At 45.0% G+C, this 21,632-nt stretch overlaps 1 protein-coding gene across 4 annotated transcripts in view; it reads left to right on the plus strand.

The window, feature by feature from the left end:
• DPF3 (double PHD fingers 3) overlaps positions 1–21,632 on the plus strand; it is a 195,768-nt gene that overhangs the window by 71,813 nt on the left and 102,323 nt on the right. For all 4 annotated transcript variants that reach the window (XR_014220588.1, XR_014220589.1, XM_082226137.1 and 1 more), the window contains exon 2: positions 13,768–13,928. Coding sequence is in view for 2 of the 4 variants with exons in the window: in XM_082226137.1 (XP_082082263.1) it covers positions 13,768–13,928 (161 nt within the window). In the remaining 2 variants the exon portion in view is untranslated. The remainder of the gene's footprint in view (positions 1–13,767; positions 13,929–21,632) is intronic.

Raw genomic sequence — 21,632 nt, forward strand, 5'->3', positions numbered from 1 at the left:
TTTCCTTGCTGGTAGCAAGACTAAAGTGCAAAGGCAGATCTGAGAGTGCTGCCTGCTTGTAGAATTGCTTCTGACCTTTTCAGGTCTTAAGATCTGCAGAGGGGAACCAGGAGAGGGTGGCCAGCATGACCAAGCTGCTTCTGGCAAACCAGAGCAGCGCACGGAAACGCCGTTTACCTTCCTGCTGGAGTGGTACCTATTTATCTACTTGCACTTTGTCGTGCTTTTGAACTGCTAGGTTGGCAGGAGAAGGGACTGAGCAATGGGAGCTCACCCTGTCATGGGGATTCGAACCGCTGACCTTCTGATCGTCATGTTCTATAATTGTAATGGTTTTAACTGTTATTGTAAGTTGCATATTCTGTTGTTGTAAAGTGCCCTGAGACTTTATGGTGAAAGGCAGGTAAGGGATCTAATACAGTGGACGCTCGGGTTGCGAACATGATTCATGCGGGAGGCATGTTCGCAACCTGCAGCATCCACAACCCACAGCGCTGCGTCTGTGCATGCGCAGGTCGTGATTTGGCACTTCTGTGCATGCGCAAAGCGTGATTTAGCGCTTCTGCGCATGTTCAAGCACCGAAACCCGGAAGTAACCCGTTCCAGTACTTCCGGGTATCGGCGCGTCCGAAAACGCGCAACCTGGCGCGTCTGTAACCCGAGGTATGACTGTAAATAATTTAATAAAGAATTTAAAACTATATTTCCCTTCTCTTCAAAGTAGCAGAGAATCACAGTTTTTACCAGCGGTGCTGTATTATTTTGGCTTCTGGACATGTAGTTGTGCCCTGACAAGAAATGCAATGAAAAACACTAGCAACTAGTCAATGGCGATTAATCTTACATAAACAGTGCAGTTATCTACACAGCTACTCAAAAGTAAGTCTCTTTAATTTCCTAAAAGAGGCTTCCTCGCAGGTAAATGAGTAAGCAGCCAAACTTTCCTGAACTCAATAGGATTTACTTCTGCATAGTCACATGCATAGGGTCGTGCTGTATAGTATACATATGCACCACAATGACTCCTATTACAAAGAATTGTAATATGAAGGCCACAATTACTTCAGAATAAGTTTACCTAAACTCAGTGGGTCTCATCTGTAAGTAAACATGTAAAGGACTGTATTGTAAATTACTCAGGGATGGATAAATATTTTCAAATCTTTACACACACCCTGCTCCCAACCTCACTTTGTTGAGAACCAAATTTTTAGGCAGTATCATCAGGCCTGAATGATCAGGAGTCTGAGATTTTCCTACTGTGGATCTTAGGGTGCCTCTATATTGCGAATGGGTCATTCAGATTCCATTTTCTTGTATTTGTGCTTGGCACATTAATTTACACACATTCCTGGAGCCCCCCCCCCCCAGTCATGGGTATTCATAGCTATTTCGACAGCTGTCCATATCAACAGGCTGTTTATCTGCCTTTTTGTATTGGCAAAAGTTAGAAAATGTGGAAAGGACTGAGGTAGGGTGGCCAGATGAAAAAGAGAGGTGAGGAAATATCAGTAAGGTATGGCTTGAATGAGGCCCAGTGTAATACCCTCTTCCACACAGCTATTAAAATTATAGGAACCTGTTATCTTTTTCAATTGAATCCGAAAGGCTTAAGGTTAGGGCATCATATTTGACACTATATAGTAGGTAAAAGGGTAAAGGGATCCCTGACCATTAGGTCCAGTCGCGGACGACTCTGGGGTTGCGGCGCTCATCTCGCTTTATTGGCCGAGGGAGCCGGCGTACAGCTTCCGGGTCATGTGGCCAGCATGACTAAGCTGCTTCTGGCGAACCAGAGCAGTGCACGGAAACGCCGTGTACCTTCTTGCCAAAGCGTTACCTATTTATGTACTTGCACTTTGACGTGCTTTCAAACTGCTAGGTTGGCAGGAGCATTGTGGGGATTCGAACTGCTGACCTTCTGATCGGCAAGCCCTAGGCTCTGTGGTTTAGACCAGTGTTCCCCAACCTTGGGCCTCCAGCTGTTTTTGGACTACAATTCCCATCATCCTTGACCACTGGTCTTGCTAGCGAGGGATGATGGGAGTTGTAGTCCAAAAACAGCGGCACCCGTGTTGTCCCTATTGTTTCAGTAGGTTGTCCCGTTTTGTTTCCAGTTGCCCCAGATAACAATACAAGACTCCTATTTCTACTGATTGCTTCACATCTGGTTTGGAGGAGAGACCCTCTCAATATCTCCTGAGAGGTTGTAATCACTGTATGAATCTCACTTTATTGGCTGAGGGAGCCAGCATGACTAAGCCGCTTCTGGTGAACCAGAGCAGCGCACGGAAACACCATTTACCTTCCCGCCAGAGTGGTACCTATTTATCTACTTACACTTTGACGTGCTTTTGAACTGCTAGGTTGGCAGGAGCAGGGACCGAGCAACAGGAGCTCACCCCGGCACAGGGATTCAAACCGCCGACCTTCTGATCGGCAAGTCCTAGGCTCTGTGGTTTAACCTATATAGTAGGTAGGCAGTATTTATTTTTAATGATTTGGTAACTACTGAAACTCCCTTTTCTACACAACTATTAGCATTACGGAAAATTATCTTCTCTTTTTAAATGAATTTGGATGGTTTAACATCTATCAAATCATTAATAATAAATACTGCATACTCTGCAGTATTGTGTGCAATATGAAGCCCCTCCGTCAGATTTGGCTAAAATGCTGCCCCTTCCTGAAGCCTTTTTGACTGCCTTTGTCCTTTCACAGTATCTTAATAAGTTAAAACTTAAAAAATAAACAAACCTCATGCCATTGCTATGTGATCAGAAGTGCCTGGCAAGCAGAAACCACATCTGCCATGAACGATGGGATGAAAACCTGGATGAAAAGGAGGCAGTTGCATGACCATTGAAGGTTAAGTTGCTGGTGAATCCCTCTTGTAAGATAAGTGGGATCCATCCAAAAGGTAATTATTTGAAGGCATAAATGTCTGAGACAACCTATGGAAAGCATCTTCTTATGAAGGAGGAGGGGAGGCAATTTTCCCCTTCCGTTCTGTTTAGGAATGTCCCACCACTCTCAGGGGCCCAGGGAGCTACAAGGAAGAGGGTGAATGGGTTCTCAGGTCCATCTTGTGGGTTTTCCACAGGCATCTGGTTGCCCACTGTGAAAAGAGGTCGCTAGCCTGGATGGGCCATTGGCCTGATTCAGCAGAGTCTTGCTATGTTCTTACGTTGTTGTTGTTTAGTCATTTAGTCATGTCTGACTCTTCGTGACCCCATGGACCAGAGCACGCCAGGCACTCCTGTCTTCCACTGCCTCCCGCAGTTTGGTCAAACTCATGCTGGTAGCTTCGAGAACACTGTCCAACCATCTCATCCTCTGTCGTCCCCTTCTCCTTCTGCCTTCAATCTTTCCCAACATCAGGGTCTTTTCCAGGGAGTCTTCTCTTCTCATGAGGTGGCCAAAGTATTGGAGCCTCAGCTTCACGATCTGTCATTCCAGTGAGCACTCAGGGCTGATTTCCTTCAGAATGGATAGGTTTGATCTTCTTGCAGTCCATGGGACTCTCAAGAGTCTCCTCCAGCACCATAATTCAAAAGCATCCATTCTTCGGCGATCAGCCTTCTTTATGGTCCAGCTCTCACTTCCATACATCACTACTGGGAAAAGCATGGCTTTAACTATACGGACCTTTGTTGGCAAGGTGATGTCTCTGCTTTTTAAGATGCTGTCTAGGTTTGTCATTGCTTTTCTCCCAAGAAGCAGGCGTCTTTTAATTTTGTGGCTGCTGTCACCATCTGCAGTGATCATGGACCCCAAGAAAGTAAAATCTCTCACTGCCTCCATTTCTTCCCCTTCTATCAACACAAATAGTCCCCCTTTCTCTCCCATCAAAAACCCTTCTGTGTGCAAAAGAATCAATTGGATTCCATCTATATGTATTTTTGTGTGTGTGAAGAAAGCTCAAGTTTAGACAGGAGAGGTCCAGTGGTTAGCATACCACACTCCTTGCAAATGGAATTGAGACTGATGAGGAATAGAAACCACCTCCCATGATAGTCCTTTATCATATCTGAATGCCTTTCTTCATTATGTGGCCATAGACTATAAGGCAGCTTCATTTCTGATGGATTTCATTGGAATTCCATCAGAAAGAATGTTAGGTTGATATGCTAGAAAGATAAAGAGATTGATTTTTTAAAAAAACTTTAATTACTAAAGTTAAGGAGGATCTTTAGGGGAAAGTAGACATTTTCTGTCAAATGTGTCTCTTGTTGGCACTAATAACTTATTGGATGAGATAGATTTTAGTGCTTTGTTATGTATGTTGATTATGTTTCTTATGCATTATCCCATCTTTATTACTGCAAATGATATCTATTCAGGGCAGGCAGATGTTTAAATAAATGGATCTTTCTATTTGTGTATTTCAAGGCCAGGCTTGGGAGCAAAATAAAATCTAATTATTACGCTAATGTAAATTTATTATAGAGCTGTTAAATGTAATTGTGGTTTACAAGACTCATATTGTGAATCCAGAATTATTTCACTGCATGGAGCTAGTTGCTTGGGGACAGAATTACATAGTTTAAACAGCTCACTTCCCCCCTTTCCTTTGAGTTTCATAAACTTGTAGCACGACAGATCAATTAAGCATGCAATCGTAAGGTTAGAGTCTACCTTAAGACCATCTAGCCAAACCTCCGGCACTGAGACGGCATCTTTGAACACCCTGAACAGATTAGATTACTCAGAATGCTATAAACAGAGAGGAGTGAAGAAAGTGTGCCATAGGAACCTGCAAGGCAATCAAGTGAAACAAGGGTTTTTTTGCTGCAACTTCTGTTGTTACACTATTGGTGCATCAGGAAGTGTGAACCATGACAGCAATACAGCTTGAGACTCTCAAATAAAGAATGGCGTGGTTCAAGGCCACCTGGCAATATAGGAGCCAACTCCTAGGGACCAAGGGGGCTTCGGCTGTCCCAATAAAATATTTGAGAGGGGCCCTCAAAGTTGATGGGCATTGCCATTCAAATGGTGTGCACGCACCATGTCATGTGATCAATTATGCAGGGTGGGGCTTACCTCCCCCCCCAATATCTTATTCAAGTTGGCACCCCTACCTGGCACTGAGAGTGATCTGGACCCCATGGGCACAATGTGCCGCAGTTTTGATCTTCTGACCCCATTGTGAAGGGACTCAACTGTGAACTGACCTGTGGCACAATGCAGTTCACCAAGGTGATTTGTATATTTAAATGCAGCCAGTGAAATTCTCACTGGACAGTTTGCACCTCTCTACGTGTGCTACTAGGTGAGTCAAGTGAACTAACTACAAGAGAAGAAAAAATCTGCTTCATTATTACTTCATTTGATATCTATGATTTATCTTCTTTCGATGCAAAAACTGCATATGTTGCAGAGAAGAGTCCCCAAACACCCAGGAAGTTTGACAATGGTATTATTAAGTCTGACGGGAATGGGTGGGTGGGAGGCAGTGATTGGATTTGCAAGTTGCTACACTGTTAAGTCAGTTTTAGATAAAAATGCACCTGGGATGCACAGCACTTATTTGGATCTGTATTGTGAATGCTCCAAATATGCGGTGCCAGCATGTTAGAAGGTGGAAGAACAGTGGCTGGTGCTGTTAGAAATGGAAGCCCACCATTGAAATCCTACCTCAACCACAGTGGGTGCGACCACTGTTGTTGTTTTTTTAGCAGCATGCTAGTTCCTCATCTCTAAAATGGAAAGAACTCCATGGAAACAAAATAATTAAAATGTGGTTTTCTCCCCTTGCTGTTTGAAGACAGAAGGTGGTGTTTTAATGCATGACATCTATGGGGCTGTGTTGTCATTGGGTGATGTGTCATAGTTTCACTTCCAATGACATGGGATCTTTAACAGTCACCACCAAAAGGATTTAATTCTTTTTTTGAGGGGAGGGTTGCGTGTAGGAACAAGGTGGGTTTTTAACACGCAATATGAAACTTTTGAGCACTGGTCTCCATTGACTGGCTGAACATCCCCAACATATTGTTGGCCAAAGCCAAAATCACCTTACAAGATACTGGGCAGGTTTTGCTCGGATGTTAAAGACAAGTGGTGACAGGACTGAGCCCTGTGGCTCTCAGGCATATATGAGAGCTGCCTAGGGAGGAAAAGCAGCTGCCCATTATGCATCTCTTGGGACCTGTTAGAAAGGAATTAGTGTAGTCAGCTTAGCACCATTCTCTTGGTACTGACCGTGCTGGCAGAACTTCACAGTCGGCCATGCCTCGCTGCTGATAGATCAAGAGATAGCAGCGGCATGGCTGATTTCCTTTTTGTCATTTCTCACGAATGCCCAGTGCATTTTTGCTGCTTTGCTTTTTCATATACGACTCAGCTGGAAGAAACATCCTTGCTGCTTTGCTTCTTGATTCACCTGGAAAATCTACAGCAGGGATGGGGAGCCCAAAGCCTGGATCCCTGGGCAACCTTCTGGGGAGCCACAGGCCAGTAGTAGGGGAAGCCAGAAGCAAAAGTGGACAGAGCAATGGATGTGACTCCTATCTTTGTGCCATAGGCTACGTTATAGCTGTGTAGAGCCATGTAGAGGGTTCCGCATCTCCCTCACCGATCCATCCTCCATCCAGGCAAACAAGAGGCATTATCACAGTTCAAGGACACATGCCAGCCAGGCAAAAGTATTTGAGGGAAAGAGTAAGCAAGGTCAGTGAGAGATGGGGCATTGGGAGAGGGGTGTGGCTGAGAAGGATATGAAGCCTGAGATACGTCCAGAGAGCCAGACCGAGAGACTTGGAGGGCTGCATTTGGTTCCCATATCTGATGTTCCCTATGCCTGATCTCCACTATGGGTGCTTCAGATAGTTTGTCACCACTTTCTCAATTGCTTCCTAAGGTTGGAAGACTATTAGCAAGGCCATGGTAATTGGGTTTGGATGTATTTTGATTGCACAGTTATTTATTTATCTTTCATTTTATTGAAAGACATATATAAGCTGCTTAAATATTTTAAGAATCTATGTAAAAAATAGTAGTCATACCTCATGTTACGTTTGCTTCATGTTACATTTTTTCAGGTTGCGTCCTGCGGTGACCCGGAAGTACCGGAAAGGGTTACTTCCAGGTTTTGCCGCTTGCACATGCACAGACGCACAAAATGATGTCACGGGCAGAAGCGGTGAATCGCAACCCGCACATGCGCAGACGCGCCACTGCGGGTTGCTTTCCTTTCATGTTGTGAACGGGCCTCCGGAACGGATCCCGTTCACAACCAGAGGTACCACTGTATTTCTCTTGCTTGCCTTGAGCCTTCTCACAATGACCTCCACTAACTTGCAATACTCTAAAAGAGGATTCATCAAATTAATGGAGACTATGGCTTTGAGTGAATACAGTGGTACCTCGGGTTACATACGCTTCAGGTTACAGACTCCACTAACCCAGAAATAGTACCTCGGGTTAAGAACTTTACCTCAGGATGAGAACAGAAATTGTGCTCCGGCGGCGCAGCGGGAGGCCCCATTAGCTAAAGTGGTGCTTCAGGTTAAGAACAGTTTCAGGTTAAGAACGGACCTCCAGAATGAATTAAGTTCTTAACCAGAGGGACCACTGTACTTACTACTGGGGCTATGCTCTGTGTCTGCGGTTGGAGGCAGAAATGCTTCTGCACACCAGTTGCTGGAAACCACAGGACGGGGCCTGCTCTTCTGCTCGGTTCCTGCTTCATGGTTTCTCACAGGCACCTGGTTGGCCACTGTTCACTACTAAGCCTGTTGTTCGTAATGAAGTTGAAAGATTTTGATTTGGTTAAGGTCACTTGTTAAGTTCGTGACCAGTGGCGTAGCGTGGGGGGGTGCAGGGGGGCCGGCCGCACCGGGCGCAACATCTGGGGGTTAGGGTTAGGGGGCGCAAATCCACGGGTTAGGGGGCGCAAATCCACGGGTTAGGGGGCGCAAATCCACGGGTTAGGGGGCGCAAATTACTTGCCTTGCCCCGGGTGCTGACAACCCACGCTACGCCACTGTTTGTGACAAAGAGTTCTGCTTATGTCTTTGGTGGTTTCACACCAAAATACTAACATCGTTGTGTAGCCCATTTGGAAACGTCAGGTGTCAGAACTAGAGGAATTTGAGGGAAACATTAAAAGAAAAACAAAACCAACTCACAGAGAGTTTTCTAGAGTTATGGCAGGAAGACTTTAGCAGGCTATTCCTATGCATTTAGCAAGCTCTCAATTTCATTTTAACACCTGCAGTTTTGTGTAACTGGTGTTATTAGAGGCTTGTGTTATAAGCATCACCAAAACTCTCCTCAGGCATTAACATTAACATTAATTAAACAGGTGAGGGGGTGCAGGGAGCATGAGTATGTTAGTTCTCCTTCCATAACCATTTCCATTGCCCTCCAACTTGTGGAGGGGGACTATCTGCAGCAGGGAATCTTCTATCCTTGTAGGGCTCCTTGTGTATCCACGCAACGGGGTGAGCTCCCATTGCTCTGTCCCAGCTTCTGCCAACCTAGCAGTTCGAAAGCATGCCAATGCAAGTAGATAAATAGGTACCGCTTTGGCAGGAAGGTAAACAGTGTTTCTGTGTTCTCTGGCTACCGTCATGGTGTCCTGTTGCGCCAGAAGCGGTTTAGTCATGCTGGCCACATGACCCGGAAAAGCTGTCTATGGACAAACGTTGGCTCCCTCGGCCTGAAACAAGATGAGCGCCCCAACCCCATAGTAGCCTTTGACTGGACAACTGACCAGGGGTCCTTTACCTTTGTGTATTTTAGATCCCTGGAAAATTAGGGTTCTAACTTACACGGGGAGTCTGTGACTGGAGAAGGCTGCTCACTGAATATAACTGCATTCCACAATGACAGGAGATGGAGCTAGCACAGTCATGGATGTATATTCAGGTTTTATTTATTTATTTATTTGGTACCGCAAATCTTGTAAATTGGAAGAAATCTTTTAGTGGGGCAGCACCCACACCTTGGAACACCCTCCCTGTTGACGTCAAGCGGGGTCTTTTACTCTTTGCTGTGTCTGCTTAAAACATTTTTTGTATAGGCAAACTTGTCGACATGCAGATGTTGATGTGTTTTGATCTTTCTTAAATTTTAATTATTTAACATGTTTTTAATTGTTTTGATCAGCTTTTATAGATAATTTTAATATTTCCTGTAAACTGTTTAGAGATTTTACCACACTCAAGCAGCATATAAATGCTGTTAAATAAATAAATAAAAATTCATGCTACCTCCCTCTTGTTTTTCTGTCACCCCGTTTTGCTTATATTATCCTGCCAGCATTCACAAGCTGAGTATGCTGGAGTAATGATACTGATAATTGCAGCGTCTCTTTTCATTTAAGACAAAATGAAGCAGGTGGTATAGTCCTCAATAGAGTCTCACTGATATATGAAATTTTCAAGTTTCTTAAAAAAAATTCAAAGTCAAGGGGTTACTCTGGATATTCCAAAGTTGGCAAAATGTGAGCAGATGCTTTTTATTTATTTATTTAAAAGATTTATGAATCACCCTCCCTCCAAAGAAGCTCAGGGCGATATACAACAACACAAAAATTATGCTCTCTCCCTCTTTCTGCATCCACTCACACCCCAAAATCAATTTAAAACACAGAAAGAGATGATAAGAACAAGTGATGAATGATGAAAACAAAGCTAAATGTGGTAAAGTAGAGCCTATATTCTATGAAAATATTTATTTTCTGGTTAAAGCTATAGTAACATTTTTGATAACATCAAATAATGGACACATCATTTTTAAAAAACATCTTTTTAAAAAATTCTTTAAAATCAAAATTTCTTATTTTCAGACCTCTATTGGCTTTTCAACTGCTGGCAATAACTGAACCCTTTGATTTTCATATGACTTCCCCCCACCATAGCAAAACTGGCATTTTCAGATTTTAAACCATCCTTGATGCCATCAATTTAACAAAAAGATTTAAAGTTTGAAGTTCTACTTTTATTTTTAGCCTTGCAACTAAAGTGGTGAGCAGCAGGGATTCTTAAATGGATAGCAATAGTTCAACTTTTGCCCGCCTGGTGCCCTGGAGATGTTTAAGCCTAAAACTTCTATCAACCCCAGCAAGCATGACTTTTTTTTTAGTCCCAAAACATTTGGAGGGCATCAGTTTGGCAAAGGCTACTGTCGTTTATTGTTCCCTAGTTTCTGTTAACACAAAGTGATGGGCACTGCTCATATTTCATTCTTGGGAGGAATTTTTGGTACACACAGAACTTGAGCAACGATAGTTTGTTTTCATTCAGCATGCTCTCTTTTCTCTTAAATTCTCCTCTCTCTCTCTCTCTTACTGTGCATCCCAATTTTCACAGTCACAGAAATTTGACGCTGTGCTGTTAAATTGCTGATTAGTTCCTTTGTTAGTGTGTCTGATAAAACAAATGTGCGTGTCACCCAGTTTTAATCAGCTTCATTTCTTTCTAGTGAGACTTCAGGTCGGGTTTGTGTGTTGTTGTCTCTCGTCCTCCCCCCCCCCCCGGCCTGCACTTTCTAATTGAAAACAGGGGTCTAGACAGTCGCCCTGGGACTTCTGTGCAAAGAGCTTTCTCAGTAGGCTGGCATCTCCCTGCAGATTGCATATCCACAGCCACAACCCCTCCTTTCCTGGTGCCATACAGGCCTCCGCCCCCTGCAGTCCCTCAGGGAAATGTCTCCTCTGGTACTGGTTCCACCCCCCCCCCTCATCCCACATTCCCATATCCTCCAGGCTACTGGAGACTCCTAATAAATATCTGCTACCTTTTTCTTTCTGCCCTGGTGAGACTCTTGCGCCTTTTTACGCTTGCACGGCGGGCAAATTCAGCCGTAAATATAAACTCTCGCCTGACTCTTTCCCGCTGCTTTGCTCCGGTGCCAGGAAAAGCCGCAGCGGTTAAACTTCTTATCTGCCGTGCAGCTGCTGAAGGAACCAGGCCACAAGAAAAGCGGTGGGTTTAATTTAGTTTAGAGTGAGGGAAGAAATAAAAGAGAAGAAGGTTCTCTCTCTGTGGGTGCACCTTTTAACAGCTACTGTGGCCTATTTATGCCCTTCTCCTGTTATTAAGCAGATTAGGGTTGTTGTTGCACCACCACCCCACATATAAGCTTTCTGATAAAATGCCATATGTTGCTATGCGGCTGACGACTGGAGGAGGAGGACCACACAGTTCAGCATGGGAACATGGACTTACCCAGACATGGCTATATATGTAATTGCCAAATTTTCCCCAAGCCTCACACTCCAAACTCTTTTCCTTGGACCAAACTTCCTCATACTATCACAGACCCTCCAAGTGTCCCTATTTTCCAGGTACAGTCCCGGATTTACGGCAGCTGTCCTGGTTTTTGATTGGATCCCAGAATGTCCCTCTTTTCTTTGGGACATCCTTATTTTCATTGGAGAAATGTTGTAGTAGGGTGTCCTCTAGGAGACTCTGTGAATAGAAGTAATGTTTTATTATGTTTCAATATACAGTGGTACCTCGGGTTAAGTACTTAATTTGTTCCGGAGGTCCGTTCTTAACCTGAAAGCACCACTTTAGTTAATGGGGCCTCCTGCTGCCACTGCACCGCCAGAGCACGATTTCCGTTCTCATCCCGAAGCAAAGTTCTTAACCGGAGGTAATATTTCTGGGTTAGCGGAGTCTGTAACCTGAAGCGTATATAACCTGAAGTGTATGTAACCCGAGGTACCACTGTATGTTGGAAGTCACCCAGAGTGGCTGGGGCAACCCAGTCAGATAGCTGGGGTATAAATAATAAAATTGTTGTTGTTGTTATGGAATAGGACATCACTGTTTTCATCGGAGACATGTTGGAGGGCATGCTATCACCTCCACCTCCCCAGTTCATATCTCTCTCTCTCTCTCTCTCTCTCTCTCTCTCTCTCTCTCTCTCTCTCGTTCTACCTCTCAACCTTCCTGCTATCTAGTTGCTCAGTCTGTCAGTTTTCTTGGCAGTGGGAAGCGTGGTGTGTGTGGGGGGGGGGTTGCAGGGGGAGGTACGTACGGTATGTCCAGTCCAGTGGTTGCTTAGCAACAAGGATATGCCCCCACACCCTGTCCCATTCTCTTAAGCTTCATTGGTGAGGAAGGCAAAGGGAGGGTGAGGCAGTCAAGTAGATGAGAAGTGCTGAGCAGTGGTGGAGATGCCTGCTGGCTAGGATCTTTATAGCCTCCCAAGGGGCTTGTGACCGCAGGATCTTGTGTCCCTTTTGGGCAGTGAATCAGAGCAGCTCAGCCCTCCTCAAAGCTGCATTCTGTCGTTCTTTTATTCCCTTTCTGTGCAGCCATTTTCCTCTCTCCCATGTTGTGCTTTATTTACTTTTTAATTATCAGAATGCTGTACAATTCATTTTTGGAGGGTGGGAGAAGAATGCTGTACAGTACAGCCCCTCTCCATATCCAGTCCTTTAACAATTAGGCCAAATCCTCACCACAGCGCTTAACAAGGATACTAGTTCCGGTCTGAAACTGGCAAGAATGGTAAACATCCTGACTGTAACTAATAAATTGTACAAATCATTTTGTTCTCACAACACATCCATCAAAACACAACTGCCCTAAGCAGGGATGGGTTTTCCGTAGTCTCAGAAAAACAGACCTTGATGTGGAGATACACCCAGACCAATGCTAACTCTGTTCATTCAGAGGGAATTCCCATTGCGTTCACAATCCATGGATCAATCCATGTTTAGGATCTCAGCTAATAACTCTAGGAGAATAACTCTCTGAGACAGCCATTAGTGCAAATTACATGCTGTTTTGCTTGCCGTTTGATGCCCATTTCAGTGCGCATGAGAGCGCATTAGCAAGTATACTTGCTTCCTGTTAAACTACATAATTGCCTGTCAGGTGAAAGTTGTTACAAGAATAAGGCATAATAGTGAATCAGACATGCTGCTTTAAACTCAATTATTTTTTCATTTTAAAATTAGGACAACCTGCCTACCTCCAACTTGCATGCTTTTGAAAAACATGTGTGTTTCTCATGCTGGATCTTGCCATAGCACGGCCTACTGTTTCTGCAACTGCAGTGTCGAACACAAGAGTTTCTGTTAACGTTGCAGAGGTTTTTAGGTGCATTCTCAGTTCATGTTGGAACTGAAAATCCAGTCATGTTTGAAACTGTGGGCCTCTCCAGATGTTCTTTTTCTTGTGCATTCATGGTTATTTGTGCTCATGATGGTATTGGGGCTTTTGTACATGATCTTGCTATGGTTCCCGCTCCCACCTGCAAAAAGTTTGGGGCAGAAATACTGCTTTATCAGTCCAATCAGTGCATGTGGCTTAGTTGCCTGCTGAAATCCAGTAATTGTTTATACCACAAATAGTGCTGGCGTTTGTTTGGTCCTGCTTCTGTTGCCCTATAGCACAAGAGTCCCTGTCCAGATGGCAGTAATGTGGTAATATTGGAGACACACCACCAAACAGCTAACAGAACAGAATGATGCGTGGACAGCCCAGTGTAAATCCACAACTAACGCACTATTATTGTGTCAATGTCATGTTGCAAAGTGTACCCACAAAAAGCCACCAATCCGCTCCCTTCTTAAAAGTTAGGGCCTCACTAGCTTCCTTCCTTTGTGAATAATAGGCCTGTGAGGGGTGGGAAGGTGTGGAGAACTTCAATTAATTGTGTGCTTTCAATGCTTTTCAATAATTTCATTATTGCCTAACATGTTTATATGCCCTTTCCCCTCTTTGCTTTGTTTTTTTTCCTGGGGAAGGTGGATGTCCACTGCTTCATCCTCTGCTGCTTCTTCTTCCTCCTCTGCAGACTTGGGGACCAGTTCTACAAAGAAGCCATTGAACACTGTCGCAGCTACAATTCCCGGCTATGTGCTGAACGCAGCGTCCGTCTTCCTTTCCTGGACTCGCAGACAGGTGTAGCTCAGAATAACTGTTACATCTGGATGGAAAAGAGGCACCGGGGACCAGGTACACATTGTTTATCAGTGGCATGGAGGACGCACAGAGTTCTGCTACCAGGAACTTTGAGAAGCCACACTCAGGAGGGCCTGCCGGAAAGGATATGCTTGGAAGGGATTCGTTTTGTTAACCGCAGAAGATGAGTAAACCCACTGGAGACTGGTGCTTATTGGGACTGGTGGGGCGGAAGGCAGGGAGCCCAACAGCTGGTGGAGCCACAACCAATGACAGGCAGAGCCAGCTAATGCCTATTTGGTCTCCATTCTCCTCCCTGTTGGGTTCTACAAATGCAAAGTTGAGACTAAGGAGGAGGAGGATGACAGGCAGGTCTACCTCCTGGACTATCTGTAACTAAGAAGGCTGGGAGGCAGGAGGGGGCTGGCTGAGGGCTGGCTGAGGTTGGTGGGGCACTGTCCCATTTCCGTTACTAGACCAGCCTCCACTGAGGAAGCCCTAATTATTCCTTCGCCCCCATTCACTGTCACTAGAGAGTATTGCTTGACATGTTGTTTCCTTTGGATGCAGCATCATCTCAGCCCCTTTATTTCTATTGATCTTCATTGCATAAGTGCAATGGAAAGTGAATGGTAAATGGTTTTAAGTAAGAGTTGCGAGGGAAAGGCATCCGTACGTTGTTACTGATACACTTGAGAATAATGAACCTTATTTCTCAGAAGGTAAAATGCATTAGTGGCGTGCTTGCAATTTTAAAGTGACTTTACCATTGCCCGTTTCAGAAAGCGATAGGGAGTGCCTTGTTCCCTCCTTGCACATACCATAAAAGTTTAACATGTTAATAGTAATACACCCCACCATTTTAAAAATCGAAACCAGCTGTTTCGGAGTGGGAGGAAGTTGCATGCTGCACTTGCGCAGCCTTGCAGAACTCAGCCTGCTATTGGCTCTGGTGCCACTTACTGCTGACTGCCCAGTCCTCAACCAGTAGTTCCAGTGGGCACAAGCCACTGCTGCAGGTTCAGAAAAAGTATGGGATAGAGTCCTGGGGGACCACACTCCATATCAAAGAAAGCTAAGGTGCCAAAGAGTAGGGCTGCAACCCAGCTTTCTTTCTACTATACAAATTTTACTAAATAAAATTTACTACTATCATAATTTTACTAAACAGCCTCTGGCTACTTGCACTCTGAAGTGGCCCAGGGACCTGAATGCACAGATTGGCTCTGGGTATTGTTTTCTTCAAGTGTTACGCACTGTACTTCTGAATAGCACTGTGTCCAGTGAACAATTCTCTCCCATTCATTCTCCTCTTTAGCATATGCACTTGAAATATATTCACTATACGACGGGGGGGGGGGAACCATTCCTTTGTTGCATCACCTTACTTTCGTACAGTTCTCTTAATAAATGCTGTATCTCATGGCAAACAGTTGAGGGTTAATTTCACACAGTACTGCACATAACTCCTTTCCTCTCTTCCCCCCTCCCCCCCGGCAACTTTTCACTTTAGCTCTGAGTTATGACTCTTCTACACTAATGAGATAAACAACATAACTCATTGCGGGTCCCGCTATTTCCTTTATAATCAAATGGTTAGAACCTTCTGTGGTTGCCCTATAAGGCACTGAATCGTGAGACAACTCTGGAGAACAAAGAAGATAAAAAACAAGAACCATGCGTGTATTCTCACGTATGTGGTGCCCATGTCAAAACTGGGGAGATCCTTGCAACAGTAAGAAATGACTGTCTTCCTGGACTTGCCTTCTAAACTTCTGTTTGCAGAAGAATTTAAAAAAGAACACCATACTTCTTTTGGGAAATTATATTGCAGTGGCTAGGCTCAACACATCCCTTTCCTGTTCCAAATTCAGTAGACTCTGCTTTTGAAGATAACACGAGGTTACTTCAGATTAGCAAGATTGTGTAGTAGGACTGCTTGTTAGCATACAGTCTCGTCAATTAGGAAAGGAAAAGCAGATTTTTATGTAGGGCATTTCCCATCCCTGTTGTGCCTCTTTCTACTGTAGCTGCTAGGGGTTATCTGCCCAATCAGCTTTTTGAGTTTGAAAGCTTTATGCCCGGTATGAAACAGGGACAGGCGATTGAGGGGTTGTTTCTCTCCCCCCTCCCCCCTTCCATTTTTTTCTCAGGATGTTAAGTATAAGGTGTTCAGCTACAGAAACAAAACAAAAAACGCCCACCCCACAATGCTTCATTGCAGCCATGTCTATTTACATTAACTGGAACAATTGCTGCTTGCCCCAAGTGGGCTGGTAAGTATCCTGGCACCCTACTTTAACATGTGCTGCATCTGCGTTCCCCGCCCCCCCAATTGCCATTATTCTTCTCCTCTAGATCAATGCTTTTAAGCTGCCAGTTGCTGCTGCTGCTATTCTGACCAGGGAACTTTTGCCTCCCCAACCTTAAAAAGACAGCCACTCTCAGTTTGAGTGACCTAATTCTTCGTTGATGGATAATGTTGTAGAAGAATGTAACTCTCCGTGGTGCAAAGCTATATAAATGGCACTTTCAAAGTGAGAAGGAGATTGCCAAATGCCCCTTATTTTAAAGACAGCCGGTCTTTTCACAAGGGATGTTGTCTTTGTTCCAGAGTGATATCCTTACAGCACTTAATATGGGCCCCTTATTTCGGGTTTTAGATGCAATACAACACTGAAGAGAACTGAAACTGCGTCTCTGCAGTGACAGGTATTTCTGAACTTTTGATCTCACAACCCTGTAGAAGAGAGAAGAGGTGGAGGGAGAAACTTTGCAATGCCTTTTTGCCCATTTCATTCCACTTCATGTGTCACTTTGAGCTGATCAAGTGGGAAAGCTCATAGTGAATGAATCAGCTGTTGGTTTCCACATCGCCTGAAACGTATGAGCTGCCTCTAAAGAGTGCCTGGTGTTCCTTCAGCCACAGGTGGCACTCAGAGCCCAGTCCTAAACAAATGTTTTCCCTAGAGCTGACTTCTCCAGCCAAGTGCCCTATGGGTGTTTTGTTGTGGCAAATGGGGAAGGACAGAGCAGTGGCAGCGCCCCACCAGATGAGTTGTAACCAGCATGCTAGCTGGGACTCATGGGAGTTGTAGTCCAAAACCTCTGGAGGGTACCAGCCTGGGGAAGGCTGCCCTCGAGCAAGTGGTGGCTATGAGTACGAGCTTCCATTCATCTCTGGAATTAGCCGCTGTTGCCACTATCAACATTTTCTTAGTATTTAATAAAACAAGTAGGTCATATGGAACAAAAGCAGGGTAAATTAACTTATATTTTAAAAGTAGCTGCCTTGACATTACTTGTGACCCTGTAGTTGTCAGATTGAATAAAGGACTGCATTCCTCTGTCTTAATTATTCTGCAGGAGGAAGGTATGTAGGGAATGTCATTTCCCCATATCTATCACAGTAGTGTGAAGAGTTCCACTCTCCGAAGATGCCATTAAGGGTACAGTGGTGCCTTGGTTCCCGAACGGCTTGGCTCCAGAACAAATCGGCTCCTGAACGTTGCAAACCGGTTTGCAAACTTTTTTTGGAAGCCGAACATCCAACGTGGCTTCCGTTGGAAGCTCCTGCAGCCAATCGGCAGCCGCGGCTTGGTTTTTGAATGGTTTCAGGAGTCGAACGGACTCTGGGAATGAATTAAGTTTGAGAACCAGGGTACCACTGTATACCTACCCAAAAATATTTTTGCAGAATCTATCTATACAGTGTTACTTCGGTTTAAGAACAGTCCTGTTTAAGAAGGATTCAGTTTGCAAACTCTGCAAAACCGGAAATAGTGTCTCAGTTTGAGAACTTGACCTCGGTCTAAGAACGGAATCCGAACGGTGGAAGGGCACCAGCAGTGGGAGGCCTCATTAGGGAAAGTGCGCCTCGGTTTAAGAACGGTTTCGGTTTAAGAAGGGACTTCCAGAACGGATTAAGTTTGTAAACCGAGGCAGCACTGTACTGTGAAAAGTTGGTGGATCTGACTTGGTGCTGTGTTCCTCTTTGTTAACATCTCACCTTTTCTATATATTCAGAGGTACTGCGACTGTGTTTTCAATGAGATGGTACCGTATTTTGCGCCCCATAAGACGCTCCGGCCCATAGGACGCACCTAGTTTTTTGGGGGGGAAATAAAGAAAAAAAATTTTATTTCCCCCCCCCAGGTGCGGGGCTGGAAGAACCAGGTCGGGGAACAGTGGGAAGGCACGCTCTGCCTCCCCGCTGTCCCCCGAGCTTGTGGGGCTGGCGATGGGGAGAAGTGCGCTGATCCCGGGACTGCAGGCAGCTCTGCGCCACCATCCAGAGTGGGGTGGGACTTCGCGCCCCGCTCTGGATGGCGGCGCAGAGCTGCGCTGGTCCCAACTGCAGGCAGCTCTGCGCGGCCACCGGGAGCGGGGCGGAGCTTCACCCCCGGCTCCCGGTGGCCGGTCTCCCGAGTGGCCGGTCTCCCGAGGGTTGCGCAGAGCTGCCTGGAGAGCGAGAGGGGTCGTGCGCACCGACCCCCCTCGCTCTCCAGGCTTCAGCGAAAGCCTGCATTCGCCCCATAGGACGCAGGCACATTTCCCCTTCATTTTTGGAGGGGAAAAAGTGCGTCTTATGGGGCGAAAAATACGGTAAGCATCTTTTTGGCCTGTACCACTTCAGGCTGCAAGTGCTGGCTTACATGACTGAATACTCTTCCAAACACACAAATAAAAACCACTGCCCATCGAAAACTAGATGTCAAAGATGAGCCTTGGCTACATGCTAGTTTTCTAAGTTATATATAAATATATATATATATTAAAATTGTCTGGGGAGCTCTTAGTAATGTGGTCCCCTAGTTGCAGTGTAAAGTGGTGCAGGTCTTAATTTATCAGCCCAGTGGTAAAACTTGGTGTGACATTGCATTGTAGCTGCTATTTGCCCCACTGGGTAAATGCATAGATATCACATGGATTCTGGTAAGTGTCTACCCCCACTCTACAAAGACCCAGAGAGGGAGGGTGAATTTACTTGGAAGGAAGCACAGTGGGGAAGTTTTTCTGCTATTGTTAAGAACTTCTGGATCACTTTTGGTTGGTTTCTGAAAAAAGGCTTGAGTTTCCTCCAAAATCTCACATGCAAGTCTGTACACTACTGCTCTCCCAGTCAAGCACAGCATCATCTAATGGTGCATCTAGGTGGCAAGTGCATTCTTCCCTTGCTCCTTCTTTGCCACAGCGGGTTGTTGAGTCATTCAGCTATGAATTCATAGAAACTCCCCAGGGGAATGGTGGGGATTTCTCTCTCGCCCGCAAACACTTCTGAACTCAGTTTAGGAATATGGTTGTGATGAAGAAACAACATTTGTAATCCCTGCAATTAAAGTAGTCTGGAAGAGCCCTAGGACTTAATGCAGTTTAAAATAGCATAGCATTCTTGAGCTCTCTTTTCATACAATTTTTAGATGATATAAAGTGGGATTCCTGCCTCCCCCCTCAACAGACTTTCTGTTCATGCTTATGGGCTTAAGTGAATATTCTCAAAGCTGGGATAGGGCCCTTCAGAAGTCATAGCAAAAAGGCGAGTCCTTGCATTTCCTCTGTGGGTTGACCACATATTTTCTGTAGAGTCTGAATGTTTTCTGTAACTATGTGGTAAACATACCAAGGGAACATAGTCAACTGTGGTTCTTCAGTTTTTTGTTTTTAAACCATGTCCACAAAACATTATAGAAGGGGCCCATGGTTGAATAATTATAATGTGTCGTGTTGGTGGCAAGGAGCATATGAACTGGGTCAGTTACTGACTATTGTCCCAATAATACAATTTGTGACAAAGCACAGGTTGATAAATATGGGGCAGAACTCCTAGCAGCTTAGTTCCCACCCACCAGATGGGAGCGCAAGATGCCTCTGACTGTGGACCTGAAGACCATGTTCCGCAAACACTTCTCTTCCTAGTATTCAAGGGAAACCAGTGTAGTTCAGTTCACCGCAGCCCATTTCCTTTCTTATAGAAATGTTCTTAGATTTTTTTTTTAAGCCTGTGCAGACCAGAGAGGACATACAGTTGGTGGAGTTCCTCACCTTTGAAGAATCCCCAGATGGAGAACAAAATTTTTTTTATTATTCTTATGATTTATTAAATAGCCTCCTTACCCTAGGGTAGAAGTTTAAAGCTCACTTGCAGTAGCTTGATACAGTTGGTTCCAGAGAGGCTGCCATTTCTAACCTGTTTGTGAATCGCTCCAGAGTTTGTCAGCCTTGAGAGGAGAGGAAAGGGTGGGCCAGCCTAATTGCATGCAAACCTCTCTTGTCAGGAAGTGTAAATGCTTCAGAATGAAAGCTACAGTTAGATTTGCAAAATTTGACACCCCTGTCTCCATTTGCTTATGGTGAACTTTTGAGAGAAAGAGAGAGAGAGAGAGAGAGAGAGAGAGAGATATTTATTAAGGGATAAAAAATCATTACGCTCGTTATCATTGTCCATATTGGAAAATACATATTTCTTTAGAAACTTGCCAATAGTTCTGTTTGTTTTACTTGGTTCCCATATCTGGGTCATTCTTTCACATTGCAGCTATTTAGCATGGTCACATTAATTGTGAATCACCACCGGCAGCATCCAACATGCTGAAATAATCTCCACAATATTTTATGTGTGTTTTTGCAACTATTTCACATATAGCAATCTTGACAGCCATGCTATCTAATATTCACAGTCTGCTTCAGCCTGATGATGGTGGGGAGATCACCACAGGGTTGTGTGCAGGTGTGTGTGGTGAACCTCTCTCAATAAATTTGATTCTTCATGGTGGCATCGTTTAGCACTAACTTCTCCTCAGGGAATGGAAAGGGATTTTTTTTAAAGCAAAGTTGGCTGGTACAGTCAAATCTTATTCAGTGGTGGGCTGTATATGCATGTGTGGTGGCTATGCCCAGTTTGGAAATCGTTCTGAGATAATAGAATCTAATATTCCCAAAGAAACTCTTGTTTGAGTTTCTGTTATATAGCCTAATGTTCTAGGAAAGTAAGGGTAAAGGTAAAGGTACCCCTGCCCGAACGGGCCAGTCTTGACAGACTCTGGGGTTTGTGCGCCCATCTCACATCTATTGGCCGGGGGCCAGCGCTGTCCGAAGACACTTCCGGGTCACGTGGCCAGCGTGACAAAGCTGCACCTGGCGAGCCAGCGCAGCACACGGAACGCCGTTTACCTTCCCGCGGGTAAGCGGTACCTATTTATCTACTTGCACCCGGGGGTGCTTTCGAACTGCTAGGTTGGCAGGCGCTGGGACCGAACGACGGGAGCGCACCCCGCCGCGGGGATTCGAACTGCCGACCTTTCGATCGGCAAGCCCTAGGCGCTGAGGCTTTAACCCACAGCGCCACCCGCGTCTAGGAAAGTACCAGGATCTTAAATGCCATGAAAAAACCAATTTCTTTCTCACTAATGGCAGCAAAACTAAGAGCCTAGTCCTATGCTTTACTGAGCAGCTATGATCATCCCCCCAGTGATTTCAGAGCCAGGCAGGTTCATATGGGACAATACGGTTCTTCAGATTACCTGGACCTAAGCCATATAGGGCTTTATAGGTGATATTTATTTATTTATTTATTATTTATTTATTTATTTTATTTATATACCACCCTTCGTGGGATGCGGGTGGCCTTGTGGGTTAAACCACAGAGTCTAGGACTTGCCAATCAGGAGGTCGGCGGTTCGAATCCCCGCGACAGGATGAGCTCCTGTTACTCGGTCCCTGCTCCTGCCAACCTAGCAGTTCGAAAGCACGTCAAAGTGC

This window comes from Podarcis vaucheri, assembly GCF_965113315.1.
Source record: "Podarcis vaucheri genome assembly, chromosome: 1".
NCBI classification, from domain to species: Eukaryota; Metazoa; Chordata; class Lepidosauria; order Squamata; family Lacertidae; genus Podarcis; species Podarcis vaucheri.